At 44.6% G+C, this 17692-nt stretch overlaps 1 protein-coding gene across 6 annotated transcripts in view; it reads left to right on the forward strand.

Moving 5' to 3' along the window:
- USP19 (ubiquitin specific peptidase 19) overlaps positions 1-17692 on the forward strand; it is a 65521-nt gene that overhangs the window by 26044 nt on the left and 21785 nt on the right. For 4 of the 6 annotated variants that reach the window (XM_083355941.1, XM_083355940.1, XM_083355943.1 and 1 more), the window contains 13 exons: positions 103-474; positions 3939-4194; positions 5287-5443; positions 5562-5633; positions 6950-7065; positions 7784-7998; positions 8622-8820; positions 8957-9090; positions 10273-10431; positions 10534-10644; positions 11007-11117; positions 13318-13419; positions 16711-16851. In XM_083355941.1, coding sequence (XP_083212067.1) covers positions 103-474; positions 3939-4194; positions 5287-5443; positions 5562-5633; positions 6950-7065; positions 7784-7998; positions 8622-8820; positions 8957-9090; positions 10273-10431; positions 10534-10644; positions 11007-11117; positions 13318-13419; positions 16711-16851 — 2145 coding nt within the window. The remainder of the gene's footprint in view (positions 1-102; positions 475-3938; positions 4195-5286; positions 5444-5561; positions 5634-6949; positions 7066-7783; positions 7999-8621; positions 8821-8956; positions 9091-10272; positions 10432-10533; positions 10645-11006; positions 11118-13317; positions 13420-16710; positions 16852-17692) is intronic. The other 2 variants (XM_083355942.1, XM_083355944.1) reach the window with 1 other exon arrangement.

Below are 17692 nucleotides of genomic sequence, written 5' to 3' on the forward strand. Positions count from 1 at the left end.
TATGTTCCTTGTAAGCGTGATGAACTTAGTCTGATAGGAACGTGTTGCTTATTCACCATATTTGTCTTGGATTTGATTGAATGCCCATTCCCCCCCCCCCAGAAACGCTACAAAGACGGTTCAAGAGAGCATCCAAAGAGAATTGCATGTAAGGAGAACGGCAAAGAGAAGGCTCTTTCCACTGGGGAAATTTCTGAAGAACCCCAACTCGATAGTCCTGTGGAGGTGATCAGAAGCAAACGAGACCCTTCTAACCCAAAGCGAATTTTGGGGAAAAATGACACTGTGGGAGGGAGGAACCCTATCCACCCGGGACTGCCAACTGGACCTGGTACCAAGGCGGCGTGTATCAAAGCCAGCTTGTCTGAGGAGGAAAGGAACAGCAGAAGCATGGGGAATGCTGGGCTATCTGGAATAGTCGACAGTCCAAGGACTGACGGAGTTGCTGAGGGGGCTGCCCAGTTGCACCTAAAGGTAAGAAACAAGGGGTGAGTTACGCTGTCTTTCGACCCAAGGTTGAGATCAAAAGTTAATCCTTGACCTTTCCCATACACCAAAAAGAGACATCGAGAATACCTGATGTCAGAGGAAATGGCTTCCTCTAGCAGGGAAAAATTGGGATACATATTAAACCTGCAAACCAGCATCTCGCGGTGGATTTAGGCTGTTATTACTGCTTAACTTTTGAGAGCAGAAATACTGCTGGGCTACTGGCACGTTTCGTAGCTCTTCCGCCAACAAGACTTCTTTTTACATTGGAAGAATGTAGGCTGGAAATTACTGTAGCCCGGATTTTCTACTTAAATCTTGAAGAAAATTTCAAACTGGCTTCCTCGCTTCAACGCTTTTAATTGCTCTGTGAAGTTTTATCATCCCGCTTATTAGGATAGGCTTTATATAATCTTTACTATTCTGCAGCTCTAGTGGATATGGTTTTGATAGTTCCATCAAAGGGAAAAAAATCAGACAAATATAAAAAAAATATTCCTGGGTATTTGATTTTAATTCCCTGGATCAGGGGTAGGCAACCTCGGCTCTTTTATGACTCATGGACTTCAACTCCCAGAATTCCTGACCCAGCTTGGCTGGTTCAGGAATTCTGGGAGTTGAAGTCCATGAGTCATAAAAGAGCCGAGGTTGCCTACCCCTGCCCTGGATGAACAGCTGAAGCCTCTCAAAATATTGGGTGCAACTTCCAGGGTCCATTTAGAAATTGCTGTTGATTTGTAATTTTCAGGGGTGATACCAGGTGAAGGGTCTCTGGAGTTAGGCCTGACTCTTGCTGATGTCACAGAACCTGGCAACAGCATTGAAGTGGTTTATAATTACTTCCTTCCAGGATGGGAGTAGAGTGAGGGTAGGATTTGGGGGGGGGGGGCTTTCCAGTGGTGATAGTTCCTGACATCTCCCATCTCCAACCTTTTCAGCTAATGATAAGAGATTTATTTATCAAAAATAGTGCCATAAAAAACAGAATAGAAACACAAGTTAAGATAGGCAAGAAAATGGTAAGTGAGTACCTGTCCAGTCTAGATGAGTTCAGATCACTAGGACCAGATGGATTACACCCCAAGGTTCTCAAGGAACTGGCAGACGTGATCTCAGAACCACTGAACTATATTTTTCAAAGATCCTGGAGCACTGGGGAACGACCAGAGGACTGGAAAAGAGCTGATGTAGTTCCCATCTTCAAAAAAGGAAAAAAAATGGATCCAGGAAATTACAGACCTCTCAGCCTGACCTCAATACCTGGAAATATTCTGGAAAAGATAATCAAACAACGAATCAGCGAGCACCTAGAGGCAAACAAAGTCATTACTAAAAGCCAACATGGGTTTGTCAAAAACAGATCATGCCAGACAAATCTTATTGCATTCTTTGACGAAGTGGCAAAATTAGTGGATCAGAGGAATGCTGTGGATATAATTCACTTGGACTTCAGTAAGCCATTTGATAAAGTAGATCGCAACCTTCTACTTGATAAGATAGAAAAATGTGGGTTAGATAGAATCACAACCAGATGGATTCGTAACTGGCTGACCGGCTGTACTCAGCGTGTGGTCCTCAATGGAACCGCATCTACATGGAGGGAAGTATGTAGTGGGGTGCCCCAGGACTCTGTTCTGGGCCCAGTGCTCTTCAACATCTTCATTAACAATTTGGACGAAGGGATAAATGGGAAACTCATCAAATTTGCAGATGACACCAAGCTGGCAGGAATAGCCAACACTGCAGAGGACAAGCTTAAGATACAGGATGATTTGGACAGAACTTGAACACTGAGCGCTATCTAACAAAATGAAATTCAGTGCTGAAAAAAGTAAGGTTCTACATTTAGGCCGGAAAAATCAAATGCACAGGTATAGTATAGGTGGTACCTTGCTCAGTATTAGTAACTGTGAGAGGGATCTCAGAGTCCTAGTGGACAATCACTTAAATATGAGCCAGCAGTGTGCTGCAGCTGCCAAAAAAGCCAACACAGTGCTAGGCTGCATTAACAGAGGAATAGAATCAAGATCACATGAAGTATTAATACCACTTTACAATGCCTTGGTAAGGCCACACTTGGAATACTGCATCCAGTTTTGGTTACCATGATGTAAAAAAGATGTCGAGACTCTAGAAAGAGTACAGAGAAGAGCAACAAAGGTGATTGGGGACTGGAGGCTAAGACATATAAGGAACAGTTGCTGGAATTGGGTATGTCTAGTTTAATGAAGAGAAGCACTAGGGGTAACATGATAGCAGTGTTCCAATATCTCAGGGGCTGCCACAAAGAAGAGGGAGTCAAGCTATTCTCCAAAGCACCTGAAGGCAGGACAAGAAGCAACGGATGGAAACTAATCAAGGAGAGAAGCAACCTAGAACTAAGGAGAAACTTCCTGACAGAACAATTAATCAGTGGAACAACCTGCCTCCAGAAGCCGTGAATGCTCCAACACTGGAGGTTTTTAAGGAGAGACTGGACAGCCATTTGTCTGAAATGGTATAGGGTTTCCTGCCTGAGCAGGGGGTTGGACTAGATGACCTCCAAGGCCCCTTCCAACTACTACTACTACTTCTTCTTCTTCTTCTTCTTCTTCTTCTTATTATTATTATTATTATTATTATTATTATTATTAATTATTTGTGTGTGTATATTTATATTTCATTTTTTTAGCTGCTGATCTCCCCTAGAAATAAATAAATGTTATTAAATATACAGAGAGTAATCATATTAAATGTATTTAGTTAATGAAATTATAAATTTAATTTAATTTAATTTTTGGTCTGACTTTTCCTCGTCAGTCCTTTGCGTTAACATTCAAAGGTTAAATGCAGCTTTTGTGCCCCCACCCCCGCCAAAAGAAAGCATCCTTGCCACTACTGCACAATCTTTTGTCTGATACTGTGCAGCCAGTAGGGGTTTTGGAAAACATATGGTTGCTGGTGCAATATAGCCGTTGACTGGAGAGACGTATTCGTAGATTGCTGCTTCCGTGGGCCCAGCCAGTCCCAAAAAAGCGAAACGATGATAAATAACTTGCCCAGGAATCTGAACAGAAGGCAGGGATAGGTACTTTAGAACACACGACCGTTCCTTTAATTCTATCATTTTCTGCTTGTCAGGAATCATTTTCCGACTGGAGCAAACTCTTACGAGTAAAAGAGAACGAATGCCCGAAACGATAGTTAAAAATAAGATAGTCCATAAGGAGTCAAAGATAAAGACGATTAGTAGGAAATTTGGCGGTACAAGTCGAGGCATTTATTGGTGAAACAGTGACTGAGGGCATCATCGTGCTTATTTCCAGTTAAAGGTTATTTCAGTTCTCCGCTCTTAGCGGTATTTTCTAATGAGTCATGCGTGTGTTAGAATCTGTTGATATATTTCAGTTGAAATATTCTATCCTACTTACTTTCTACATCTGACTGTGGATCTCTCCCTACATTACCAGACTGAGGTTCAGGAGAGAGAATCGGGATGCATGGAGATGCAGCAGGCTGAGGCCCCTCCTCCAGACGCCTTGCCCGGTCAGCTTGGGCCCTCTGCAGAGAAGAGAATCCCTCAGCCAGCCAGTTCCCTTGAAGCTTCTCGGGGACTAGACCCTGCATCTGCCTTCAGCGAGGGCCTCCCCTCCTCTTTGCAACCCAGAGATCCTGAAACGAGAGTCTGGTCCAAGGACAGCGACGCTTTAGAGGCCGTTAGTATTGGTGAGTAAAGAGTGAGATCCTGAACGTTTATGTAGCTACACCGTGATTGCCCAACTTTGTTTAAACTGAGTTAGAGGCTTAAATGGATGTCAGCTCTGTGCCCAGACAGCTAGATAGACATGCATTCTGAAGAAAAAAAACCAGGAATAATTGTTAGCTGTTAAATGGGAACTATAGAGCACCTGTTTTGTGTAAAAAAAAATCAGATTCCAGTAACGACTGATTTCACCAGGACCTGAGAAAGTTGCCTTTCTGAGGCTTTCCTGCCACTAGTCAGTAGAATACGTTCTCTGTGTTGTCTGGATTCAGCCATTGTGCTAAGATATAAATGTGATTTAAGTTTCTCTTACGTGAATTCAGGCAATTGTGATTTATTCAACAAACTGTGGAAGTAAAATGTGCAGTGTGTGAACCCTGTTATATTAAACCACTTCCTGTGTCCCTAAACTTTGATTTTAAAACACTTGAGCAACCAACCAATAAAGAGAGATGCCTTCTGTTGAGAGAGAGAGACAGAGAGAGAGAGAGAGAGAGAGAGAGGTGTTACCACGTACGAAGTATACGACTCAATAGAAGGTTGATGGTGCCGAGTGGAGTTGCAGAAGCTGTGGTAGAAAGGGGGCTAAGCCAAGGATGGTCAAAATATAGTCTTTGCAAGATTTCAGCCATTTTTAAAAACTGATTTTTAAATAATTGACTTAGTGCTGATTTAGAGGATTAGAATTGCTTTGTGGGAGTCTAGTGGGTCAGCATCTGCAGGTGCTGTGCTGCCAACCTGTGGACTTAACAATTGTCTACTCTATACTGGAAGGAAGGGAGAATTTGGTTCAGTGCTTTGCATAGTTCCTGGGACATGCCTAACAGAACCGTGTTATACCATTTTGTCATAATTTATGCAAAATTTAGCTTTCAGTGCAGATCCTCTAGCCCAGTGTTTTCCAAACTTGGCCAGTGGTTTAGCCACTTCTTTCTTCCACGGCCTATCCCCAGACACAACCAGACATATAAATTTGAATCACAAGATGATGTCTCTGGAAATTTCTCTTCAAGATAGTTCCATGATAATTACTACTTTATCTTTTTTCTTGCTAGAACCAGAGCCCATTGTGAATCTGACATTTGTGAAGAATGACTCCTACGAGAAAGGAAACGATTCTATGGTAGTACATGTTTACGTAAAGGAGATTCACAGGGACATGTCCAGTGTACACTTTCGGGAGCAGGATTTTACCCTGATGTTCCAAACAAGGTATGGCGATTACTGGTGACAGACCCAGTCCCTCCCCTTACTGTAGCCAGAAGTTAACTGGAATTGTTACTGAGAAGGGAAAGAATGCAAAATACATAATTTATGCCACTTTTTGCAGTGATGCCAACTTTCTTCGACTTCACCAAGGCTGCAGCGCTCATTCAGTATTCAGGTGGCAAGTCAAACTCAGGTATCAAAGATTTGAATTATTTTTGCTTGACTAGTTGTTATTTTCTTTTGCAAATATACTCTAGAGACCATCATAATATATTCTGGCTGATGCTGCTTCATAAATGGTCCCTATTGCTTTCTCCATTCTGTGACACAAGCACCAGCCTTTGATTACTAACCCAGCTACAACCTATTGATTCATCCAAGCTTGATTTTTATTGTTCTGACTCTTCAGGAAGCAATATTATTAATCTAAACTCAGTTTGATTAAACTCAGATCCACTGTCGAAATTGAAAGCCTTGCTTAGAGAAAAGGGATTGATTAACTTTAATGCTAACTGGAAGCCCCTTGTGGACTTTTTGCGCAAAATGGAAGATCATCTGATGATATATGGATTTAACAACTACTAATGTTAATGTCAGAATCCATTTATATCATATTCATAAATGTATGTTTAAAACATTCCATGGATCCTGCCATCTCCCGAGGATGAGGGAACGAATGTGTATTGAGCCTGTATTAGGCATTTCAAAGGAAAAGAGAAGCCTTTTGAACTGGGGAAACAAAAGGGGGGGGGGTTAGGGTAGGAGCATCTGCTTGTATCACGGAAGAGAGCAATAAACATAAAAGGACCTAAGTTCCTTTTTCCCACGAAAGGGATGATACGAGGTAAATGATGGGGGACTGACCAAATGGGGTTAAGGGGGGGTTGAACTGGGAACTCTTTATAAGGGTTTAGTTTGTAGAACAATATTAAGTCCTGTCTTGTATTCCTACAACCAAGCATGTCATAGTAAAGATTTCTTTTGGACTAAGATTTGGCTCCAAGAGTTTTTTGTCTTCCTAAGACGTGGCTTGGGGTGGGTCCTGACAGTTAATGGATTACAAAAATGGATGTTGTGTTGTAGCCATAAATTAAGAGTTCAATCTTTTATTTACATTTGCTGTAAAAGAAGTCATTGTCATTTTTTTGTATTTTTACTTATTGTTTACTTTATTATACCTCTGTCTTCTCTTTTCTTCTGCTCTTTTTACTGACTATTAGTTCTTGGTAGTTTTTTTTCCTTAAAATTTAATAATGGTATTAAAAAAAATCTAAACTCAGTTGGTTAAAAATGTATAAATGCGTACAGCTCGGAGACTTCTAGCATCTATTCCTGTTAAAACAAGGTGCTTCTCATCTACATAAAGAAATAAGTACAGCAATCCTGATATCCTTTCTTCCATAATGTAGAAGTTTATTTGTTTTGGCTGCCTAAGGCAGCTGTACGTTCTTTGTCCTGTTCAATTGTGTCTGATGTTCTCATTGCTTCCCTTGTTGAATTGCCTTGCAGGAACCTTATAGAGCCAGATCAATGTACATACAATTTCACTACAGCCCGGATTAACATTTGTTTGAAGAAACGACACAGCCAGCGCTGGGGGGGCCTGGAGGCTCCTGCCACACGAGGTCTGCACCTGGATTTTTTAAAATTCACCCTGTAGGAATTCCTCGCTCAAGAGGGAGAGGTCTTTAAGGCTGAGGACATTAAGACCAGGAGTCCCTGAGGAGAACCATATGGGTTGTTTCAGTTGTATGGCCAGCTGTAGATTGGACCTGAGAAAGAACCTTGACACTTTAGAGCAGGGGTGTCAAACTCCATTTCATTGAGGGCTGCATCAGCATTGCGGTTGCCCTCGGGGCCGGGTGGGTGTGGCCTGGGTGGGCGTGGCCTACTAGGTGGGCATGGCTAAAGTGCGTATGGCCTACTGGGTGGGCGTGGCCAGCTCTACATCGTTCGCATCAAGGGTGCCTATGGGGTCCTGGGCAGGAGTGGGACAGATCTGAGGGTCTCTGGCAGGAGGAGGGTCTCTGGGCCGGGGCCAAGGCAGTGGGGGCCATTCCCTCACTGTTTCCAGGATGGCTTCGTGGGCCGCATGAAACCACTTCACGGGCCGGATCCGGCCCCCGGGCCTTGTGTTTGACATGTCTGCTTTAGAGTCTGCAGGGATTTTTCTTGCTTCAATCTTAGAGCGTGTTCTTCGCCCCATTGCCTTTGGCATGCATTTCATTGTGGGAAAGGATTGGTTCTGTGGCACTCCATATAGCTAAAGCCTGGGATGAACAGCATAGTTACCCTTGATTCTTTCTGCTGCTAACCACAAGCCCACTTTTCCCCATTTTTAAGGTGCAGTGGGTGGTGCAAAGGTTGCCATGCCAACCGGCCCTACTCCTCTGGATAAAAGCCAACCTGGGAGTAACCAGCACCCTTTGTCCACTAAAGAAGAAGCCCGAGCAGGTGAGAAGGAAAAGTCGCGAGCAGAAGACAGTGGCCTGGATAGCGTAGCAGCTCGGACGGTATCAGACCACATGCCTGTGAAACAGGAGCCACTCGTGCCCTCGGTGAGAACCTGTGAGGAGTGCTGGGGTGTCGTATTTCCCGATTGTTGGAGGGCGAATGGGAGGAAATAACGGGTCCGTTTATATGGTCAGCATTTTGGGAAAGCAAGGAAAAAACAACTAACTGGAATTGTAGGTGCAGACCTATTGCAAAACATTGTGGTGGTGTTAGAAGTGCCTTAACTTTGGTGGGGTGGGACAATACCATCTTCTGTATTTCATTCTGTGTGGAGGGATCCTGTAGCCTCAGAATATACGGAAAGTAACAAAACTGGTTCCATCTAGCCTTGCATTTGGGTTCTTAAAAGAGCCAAGTGATGAGAGGCATCTTCTTATTATCCCCAAATTCAGCACTTGGACAGATGCCGCCATTTTCTTTGAATGCAGTGGGTTAGGACGCTGAAACGGAGATGAGCACCGGCCCCTAGAGTTGGAAACGACTAGCACTCATGTGCGGGGGAACCTTTACCTTTACCTTTTTTTATCGTTCCTGTTGTGTGTCAGTGACCAACAACATTTACACACTACCTGGTGCGAATTCGTTTTTCATGGGCTAAGAGGGCTGAACTTGGCAAAAAGTAGAACTTTATTCTCTTGACTGCTAAAAGCCTTTTTTTCCCCCCCAGCCTAAGCCAACCTGTATGGTCCCCCCAATAACCCACAGCCCTGTCGGCAACGAAAGTGTGGAAGAGGAGGAGGAAGAGGAGGATAAGAAGGTGTGTCTGCCGGGCTTTACAGGACTGGTGAACCTGGGTAACACCTGCTTTATGAACAGTGTTATCCAGTCTCTCTCCAACACCCGAGAGTTGCGGGACTACTTTCATGGTAAGACGCATCTCAACTTAGGGAGGGAGAGGGGGTATCTATATATTCTGGTTAGTCTTCATCTTTTATCTTTCAGGATGGTGACCTTGAGAAAGTGCCCCGATGCTCACCCCTTTCTCTTGTATGTGCCTCCTAGATCGCTCCTTCGAGTCTGAAATTAATTACAGCAATCCACTGGGAACAGGGGGGCGCCTGGCCATTGGCTTTGCGGTGCTGTTGCGGGCACTCTGGAAAGGCACACATCATGCCTTCCAGCCTTCCAAGCTGAAGGTAAGGCCTGCTGTGCAAGCACACACTTGATTGTGTGGTATTCCCTAGATCAGGGGCAGGCAACCTCCGCTCTTTTATGACTCATGGACTTCAACTCCCAGAATTCCTGAGTCAGCTATGCTGACTCAGGAATTCTGGGAGTTGAAGTCCATGAGTCATAAAAGAGCCGAGGTTGCCTACCCCTGCCCTAAGGCCACCTCATAATTTACTTTCCCTCAGACCAGGGGTAGGCAACCTCAGCTCTTTTATGACTCATGGACTTCAACTCCCAGAATTCCTGAGTCAGCTATGCTGACTCAGGAATTCTGGGAGTTGAAGTCCATGAGTCATAAAAGAGCCGAGGTTGCCTACCCCTGCCCTAGATCCATTTATTTTGCCTTCTGGGCTGTAACAAGAAGCTTAAAGCTGGTCCAGACACCTTGAGTTGGGCTTTATTCTGGGACTAAACGAAATCTGGGACTACAAACAGTTTAAATCCATTCCCGCTTGCTTTAATTTCTTTTCTTCCCTATTTGTTAGTGCTGTTCTGATCACTTCAAGGAAGGATTCAGAAGGAAAGTCTCTCCCAAAATCTCAAAGTGGGTCCATTTAGGAAGCATTCCTGACAGAAATGTCTTCTGTCCATGTATAGAGTGCTCGGGTGGGGGAAATGACAAGGATGACCCCTGAGAAATTGCATCATCTTGACACTTCAAGTAATGGATTCAGAGGAACACTTGGCTTACTTACTTCCAAAGTACTTCTAGTGTTTTTCACATACCGTAGCCTTTATAATAGTGAATTGTTATCACAGGAGTTTGGACAGTTTAAAGGAAATAGATGCATTAAGCCTTGTAGAAGTTTGATGTCCTCCTTTTTCATACGTGTCCTTCAAAAACACAAGTTGGGCCTTTGTGCGTTTGTTGTTCTGCAGATGAATTTTAGTGTCACAATGCAGGTTGGGAGGGTGTAGATTCCAGGGACTGAAAAAAAGTGACTGGAGGAATCAAATATGGCTTACAATTACCATTTAATCCAAGGGAAACCCTAATTCTTCCATGTTTGTTATCATTCCTTAAGTTCCTCTAACTCGCCTCTCTCATGGACTTCTGATTTAGCCATCTTAGGGAAGAGAAGGATATGATCCTGCTGGCAAATCCCATAGAAACAATTGGCTGTTTATGAATCCAAATCTTTCTGCAGGCCATTGTAGCCAGCAAGGCCAGCCAGTTTACAGGCTACGCCCAGCACGATGCCCAGGAGTTCATGGCTTTTCTGCTGGATGGACTCCACGAGGATTTGAACCGGATCCAGAACAAGCCCTACACAGAAACGGTAGACTCAGATGGACGGCCAGATGAGGTGAATGCTTGTGGCATTATTGCTGAATGTGCTTGGAGCACAGAAGGGTTCTGAGCTGGCAAGATGGTTTCTCATCCTGGCTTTTATGATATTCACTGCTAGGTTGTTGCAGAAGAGGCCTGGCAGCGGCACAAAATGAGGAATGACTCTTTCATCGTCGACCTGTTCCAAGGCCAGTTCAAATCCAAGCTGGTGTGCCCTGTCTGCTCTAAGGTACGATTTTGTGGTTACTTTCCCCTTCTGATAACCTGGAGTGTTATTTGGATGTGTTTTCCACTAGTTGCTGTGGGAGGAGTAGAGTAGCTTCTGCTCATGCAGTTAGTAACCAGGCTGATTTTATAACAATTCTGCATAATCTTGGCCTTCGTTTTCCCTTCCCATGACGTCGTCTGGTGGGCAAAACCTCTGCTGTTTCGTTCTTGTTAACACTTCTGCTAGACTGTTTCCTTCTTCTGAACAGTGTCCTTTAAGCCCAGAATAATTGTTTCTGTGAGATTTGCTGGTGCTCCCGATGCACATTATTTTATACCCAGTAGAGGCTTTTATTGCTTAGGGTTTTTTTTTTCCTACTGCAGGTATCCATCACTTTTGATCCCTTCCTGTATTTGCCAGTCCCCCTACCCCAGAAGCAGAAAGTGCTGACGGTCTACTACTTTGCAAAGGAACCCCACAATAAACCTGTTAAGGTAAGAGAAAATATATATATATATATATAGCAGGAATAACTTTTTATCTTTTATCCTTCAAATTGGATTAGTGTTGATACTCAGGGTATCCTTTAGTTCTGAAATGGCCAGGGAGTTTTTCCAATAGAAAAATCCGACCAGATTTAGTAGTGGTAAAGAACTAGATTTAATAATGGTAAATGTAAAGGATTGTCGTGTCCGATTCTAGGAGGCAGTGCTCATCCCCGTTTCCTAACCAAACAAGCCAGCGTTGTCTGAAGACACTCCCGTGGTCATGTGTCCATGTCCATTGAACACTGTTCCCTTCCCATAGAAATAATACCTATTTATCTACTCGCATTTGCATGCTTTCAAACTGCTAGATGGGCAGGAGCTGGGGCAAGTAACGGGAGCTCACCCCATCACATGACGCTCAGGTCTCAAACCCAGGCTGAGAGCTTTCCAACTGACAGGCTCAGCATCTTAGGCGCTGAGCCCTTGCGCCCCCTCACTAGTGGTAGTTCTATACATTTAAACTAAATATGTCTCCGTGACTTAGAAAGCAAGGGTGCGGTGGCAGGGGAAATTAACAGTAAGAAAAAAGAGCTGCTTTTTTAATACAGGGATCTTCCTCCCAGATCTCTTTCTGTCGTACCTAATTAAACACCTAACCTCTTAAAAATTAAGCCCAAAGGTGACTTTGGCATGTCTCCGTCCCTAGAGAATTGAAATGCAAAATGAGAATACCGGCGATTGAAAAAATGTCACATTTATGATCAATCTTACACTTGGAGGAAATTGGTGCCAGATGTTCTTTCAGTGGTGTATTACCTGGGCATTGATTGTGAAATTAGGTAGTTAAATAATCAAGTAAGATAATTTATTTATGTTGTAAAGCCCAAAAATGTTGGGAAACAATTTATATTGGAAAGAAAAAAACACATTTTCAAGATGGCTTTCTCTTTCCATCCTACTGTTTTCTTATAAAAAAATATTATTAAACCTTATGCTCCTGCAAATAAAACTAGATTTGAACATAGTAATGCGATTCTTTATGTTTCTCACTGGAAATTATGAACAGACTCTTCCAGTAAGGGATAGCTAATTGTGATATGGCAAAATTATGTCATAACAAATTTTATATATACAAAAATCTGATAAAGAATTTAATAAATTGTGGGAACTATTTTTGGATTACAGTCTTATAAGTGACTTGGCATCACAGTCAAAGTTTGTTTCTTTTTTCCCCAATAAAATTTGAATTCTCAATTTTTAATACTTCATTAAAATTTGCCATATTTTCCAGATTAGGCAGAAATTATTGTTACGTTTGAATCCCAGTTTATAACTGAGCAATACTAGCTAGTTATTAATTATTGCATATTAACCTACTTTTTATACTGTCTTTTAATATTGGCTTAAACTGAATTGACATGTTTTAATAGGTAACTGTAAATTATAATTATTTTTAAATTTTACCCCAAAGGTAAGATGCTTATGAATATCCCTTCTATTTTTTTTCCTCCCCCTCCTCCCTTTTTATCCGCTCTTGTGTTGTCTTACATTAGGTTTTGTAAAAATTAATAAAACTATAATGCAAACAACTGAGGAAGAAGTTTCAAGATATAAGGGAAATAAATAAACAGGCAGTGGGCTGTATGGGCACAGCTGCAGCAAAAGCAGACGCTCTACCAGTTGGATGTGTTGGTGAAGAGAAAGTTTGGGGAAAGTCTGCCGTTGGCACCTTGGTTACGGCCAGGGTATCCAATGAAGTGTCGCTAGAATGGAAAGCCAAATTCCTGTCTACCTGTTACTGTCATGGCTAGGGGATGGAAGTAGGTGTAGCAGGCAAGAAGGGACCGAGGAGGGAAGTCCGCCAGAAAGGCTAAGATGCAGTGCGTCTTCCCAGGTTCCTCCCATATCGTCCCTCCTTCCTTCTGTGCTGTATTCCCCATAATAACGCAGAAAGCAAGAGTGAGCTGTGCTATAAATGCCACTCAGCTTTGCCTTCAGTAGGCCTGGAGGGCCGTAATGGCCTTTCATATGAAAAAAAGACTCTTTGGTTCTTGGAATGGCAGCCGTCAAGAGGTGACTCTTGATGAAGGAACGGATTAAGGGCCACTTTGAAAAAAAGAAGGTGTGGGCAGTAGAACTGGGGGAAATGGCTAGCATGGCTGCTGCATATACTGATGTGTGCCTAATGTATGCTCTCTCCCCATAGTTCTTAGTGAGCATCAGCAAGGAGAATTCTACTGCCATGGAAGTGCTCGACTCCGTATCCCACAGCGTGCGAGTGAATTCTGAGAACCTGCGTTTGGCTGAGGTGGTTTACGCATTTATTTATTTATTATCTATCTATCTATCTATCTATCTATCTATCTATCTATCTATCTATCTATCTATCTATTTGAAACATGTATATAGCGGCCCATTTGCCACCAGCTCTGAGCAGCTCCCGGTGAACATTAAAACATGTTTAAAATCATGTTCAAACTATACAACCAAGCCAATTAAAAAAAATAAAAACCACAAAAACCTGGCACCAAATCAGAATTCTACTGTGCAGTTATCTAGTTTTCTCCTAATGCTTGAGAGGGGGAGCCAATTCTTCAAAGCCTTACGGGAAAGCTAAAAGGGGGGAAGCCTGCTGAATCTCAGGGGGCAGAGGGTTCCATGAGGCTGAGGCTGCCGTAGAAACACATGGCTTCCTAGCCCCCCACAGACGGCAATATTTATTTATTTAATTTATTTATTTAAGGGACAAGACTGGGAGTGTGCCCCTCACCTGATGGGGTAGATGTCCCTATAGATGGTAGGACAGGCAGATCATAATCATAATAGTAAAGTAGGAAGGGACCTTGGAGGTCATCTAGTCCAACCCCCTGCTCAGGCAGGAAACCCTACACCATTTCAGACAAATGGCTGGCCAGTCTCTTCTTAAAAACTTCCAGTGTTGGAGGCAGGTTGTTCCACTGGTTAATTGTTCTAACTGTCAGGAAATGTCTCCTTAGTTCTAGGTTGCTTCTCTCCTTGATTAGCTTCCATCCGTTGCTTCTTGTCCTGCCTTCTGGAGAATAGCTTGACTCCCTCTTCTTTGTGGCAGCCCCTGAGATATTGGAACACCGCTATGTCGTTAGGGAAAGGCGGTCCCACAAATAGACTGGCCCTGTACCATATAAGGCTTTAAAGGTTATTACCAACACCTGGAATTGCACCTGGAAAGAAACTGGAAGTCATTGTCTCTTGCGCAACAGTTACATGGGCAAATCTAGCTTCCTCTATTACTATGTGTGCTGCTGCCTTCTGGGTCAGTTAAAGTTTCTGGGTGGTCATCAGGGGCAGCCTCCTGTAGAGCAGGAGCTCCCAAGCCCTGGTCTGCGGACCGGTACCGGGCTGCGGCATGCCAGCAACCGGTCCACACAAACAAGCAAAGCCCCATCCTTGAATTGCAGGTAGCACACAAAACCTCACGCCCTCCGGTCCATGGAAAAACGTTTCTCCACGGAAGCGGTCCCGGGTGCCCCAAAGGTTGGGGACCTCTGATCTAATTGATGATGACATGAGCAGGTCCTCAAAATCCATTAACGTTTCATGAGATCTACTAATCTGACTGACAGGTAGTCTCTAGAATTCAGTTGTACATCAAGCTGCCTGATTGGTTTCAGGAACCGGCTGCCTCCACCTGTTGGTTAAGGTGTTCTGTGGCTTGTGGTTAGGACCCAAATGCACAGACTTTTCTAAGATGACATGAAATTATAAACTGTAGCAAAGGCCGCCCTGATCAGTTCATGCTTTGTCCTGTTGCTTACCTTTTATTGGAGTTTGTTTATAGGACAAAATCATCAAATTAAAGAGTAGGCTCCATTTCCCTTATTTATAACTAAAACTGTTGGCTTTTCTCATTCTTCTGTCGTGCTTAACAAGTTTGGATATGGTATATCGATCACGGTCTATGCAATGAATTTCAAAAGTCCCGGATGTAGTTACATGGCTCTACATATGGTATTATTTTAAAATAGGGGAAGGAGAATAAAAACTGGAAGTATATTTATGATCTAAAGGAAAAGCAAATTTTTAAAATGTCAGATGGATCACCTAGAAGAAATTTGTTCTTAAGAAAAGGGCTGAATAGGAATTACCTCCCTTTTCTCTTTATTAAACTGCAAGCGGACGCTGCCTGCCACGTCTACTGGTTTTTCTCCACTTCCTAACCACTGTCACAAACACGAGTGTTGCATATTAACGCTGAACTCACCCTCTTACATTGTGAAATCATACAGGAAGGGTCAATATCAGCCTGACGGGGGAAGTTACCTTTTACAGAAGTACCAGATTTTTTTTAAAAAAAAATCTCAAAAACAGTAGAGATAATACATTGCGGGAGGCACATCAGGTGATGCTCTCAGGCCTCTGGGAATAAAGGTGCTGGCAGCAGTATGGAAATCTCAGCCAGCACAAGCCTTCTCCTCAGCAGTGCTTCCTCTGAACATCAGTTTATTGGAAGCAGGAGCAAGACTCCTGCGGGGCATCCATGTTAACCCCGATGAGGATATATGTTCAGCCACAGGCAGAGGGAAATCCGAGCCGAACCCTACCGCATCGCGACGTGAACCATATAAGACAGTGGTGGCGAACGTATGGCACGGGTGCCAGAGGCGGCACTCAGAGCCCTCTCTGTGGGCACCCGCGCCATGCCCCGGAGGTGGCAACTGTCCCTCTTCAACCAGCCGCCTGCTAATTCGCCAAGGTCCCACGTGGCTGAATGCATCCCGGCACGGCTGGTTTCCTTCCCCCCCATCCCGTCCTTCCTGGCCTCGCACGCTCTCCTTTTCCCAGGCATGACCCACTGCATCGCCTCCTCAGCTGTTGGCCAACTATCATCTCAGAGGCGGCTTCTCAGACGGACACTGTCGGCCCCCATGCGCTCACTGGCCCCTGTGTGCGGGGGCCGATGGTGTCTAACCCTAACCCTACCGCCCCACCTGCCAAGAGACCTCCTAGAGCTCCCCCAAACCTGCCCACCCCCCCACAGGTGTCCCTCCCCACGAGCAACATTGAGGTGACCACACCCACCTTGGCCACACCCACCCAAATTTCCATGACCACCACAGCCACATCTGCCCAGTGGGTCACGCCCACCTGGCACCCAGCGATAAGTGGGTTTTGGGTTGCAGTTTGGGCACTCGGTCTCTAAAAGGTTCGCCACCCCACTGATATAAGACGTGGAGTCAGATTAGCTAAAGCTCAGCCTTCTACTTGAAAATGACCCGTTAAGCTTCCAAGCAGGTCAGATGTGTATTTGCTGTTTAAAGCAACCACAGCATTTGAGGATTTTTTGTTGTTGTTGTTATGGTAGTGGCTGTTGTTATGCTTTCACTGTGATTTTTTATTTATTTAATCAAGTTTATACATTGTTCCTCTCGCTGTCTTAAGTGACTGGGTGGTTTATAACCTTTAAGGGGTCTTCTGTGGAGCCATCTGTGGCATTACCCATACAACCTCTTACGATAGCCACGTTTTCGGGCAAACAGTTTGGTGAAAGCAGCAGTGGGGGGGAGGGTTAGAGGGGGTATTTTCCCAGAGGCATGACTCCCCTTCTTTTCTCTTTGGTCAGGTGATCAAGAATCGCTTCCACCGCATGTTCCTGCCTTCCCAATCATTGGATGCCGTCTCTCCCACAGATCTTCTGCTGTGCTTTGAGGTGCTCTCTCCGGAGCTGGCTAAGGAGAGGGTGGTGGAGCTGCAGGTCCAACAGGTGAGTGGCCTCAGTAGAACGTAAGGCAAGAAGGCCGGGGAGGTTGCAGTTTTTGAACCAGCCAAAAGAACGAGCTTCTTCGCATGCTCAAACGCATAGGAGGGTTGAGATCATCGCAGATCCCTTCCTGCAAAGCTTGTACAGGATAATCCTTGAATTACGACTGGAATTGAGACCCCGGATTGCCATTGCTAGGCAATGCAGTCATAAAGCACGTCGCTCAGCCTCTGGACAATCCCAGTTGTCAAGGTAACCCAAGGCAACGTCGGGGATGGGGGCGAGACCAGGTAAGGAGCAAGGGTGGTGGTGGGGGAGGGGGTTACGGAAGCCCAGTCTAGGCTACACACGTGTTGGGAAAAGAGGTTGCTGCAGTGTAGCATACGGGAAAGTGGACACTGGTGGATGCGTGTGAATGTGCAAGTGCAGAAAGCTTTGGAAGGAGGATGTGGGCCGAGTGGGAGCACGGAGAAGCCAGGGAAAGGGGACGTGGGGTTATGCTTGTGTGCAAGCACAAGGTAACCTGGGCAGGAGAGCACCAGTGTTTACCTGCTTGCGTGTGCGTGTGTGTGCAGGTGCAAGCACAGGAAGGCTGGGGAAAGAGGTTGCAGGTTGCACGTGAGTGAAGGGGGCAAGGAGGGTGTGATGCAAATGAGTGAAGAAAGGCAGGGGAGAGTTACCCAAGCAATTTGCAACCTTCCCTGTTGCCTTTCCCACTGAGGTTGCTTGCGAGGAGCTGACATGGTGGGTCGCAGTTGGCGTTCACGTGACCACGAGGTGCGGCAAGTGGTCACGCGCAAACCGGTTGCCAGGGGCCTGAATTTTGTTCCTAAGTCCCTTCGTT

The sequence above is a fragment of the Vipera ursinii genome (assembly GCF_947247035.1).
Source record: "Vipera ursinii genome assembly, chromosome: 2".
Classification (NCBI taxonomy): Eukaryota; Metazoa; Chordata; class Lepidosauria; order Squamata; family Viperidae; genus Vipera; species Vipera ursinii.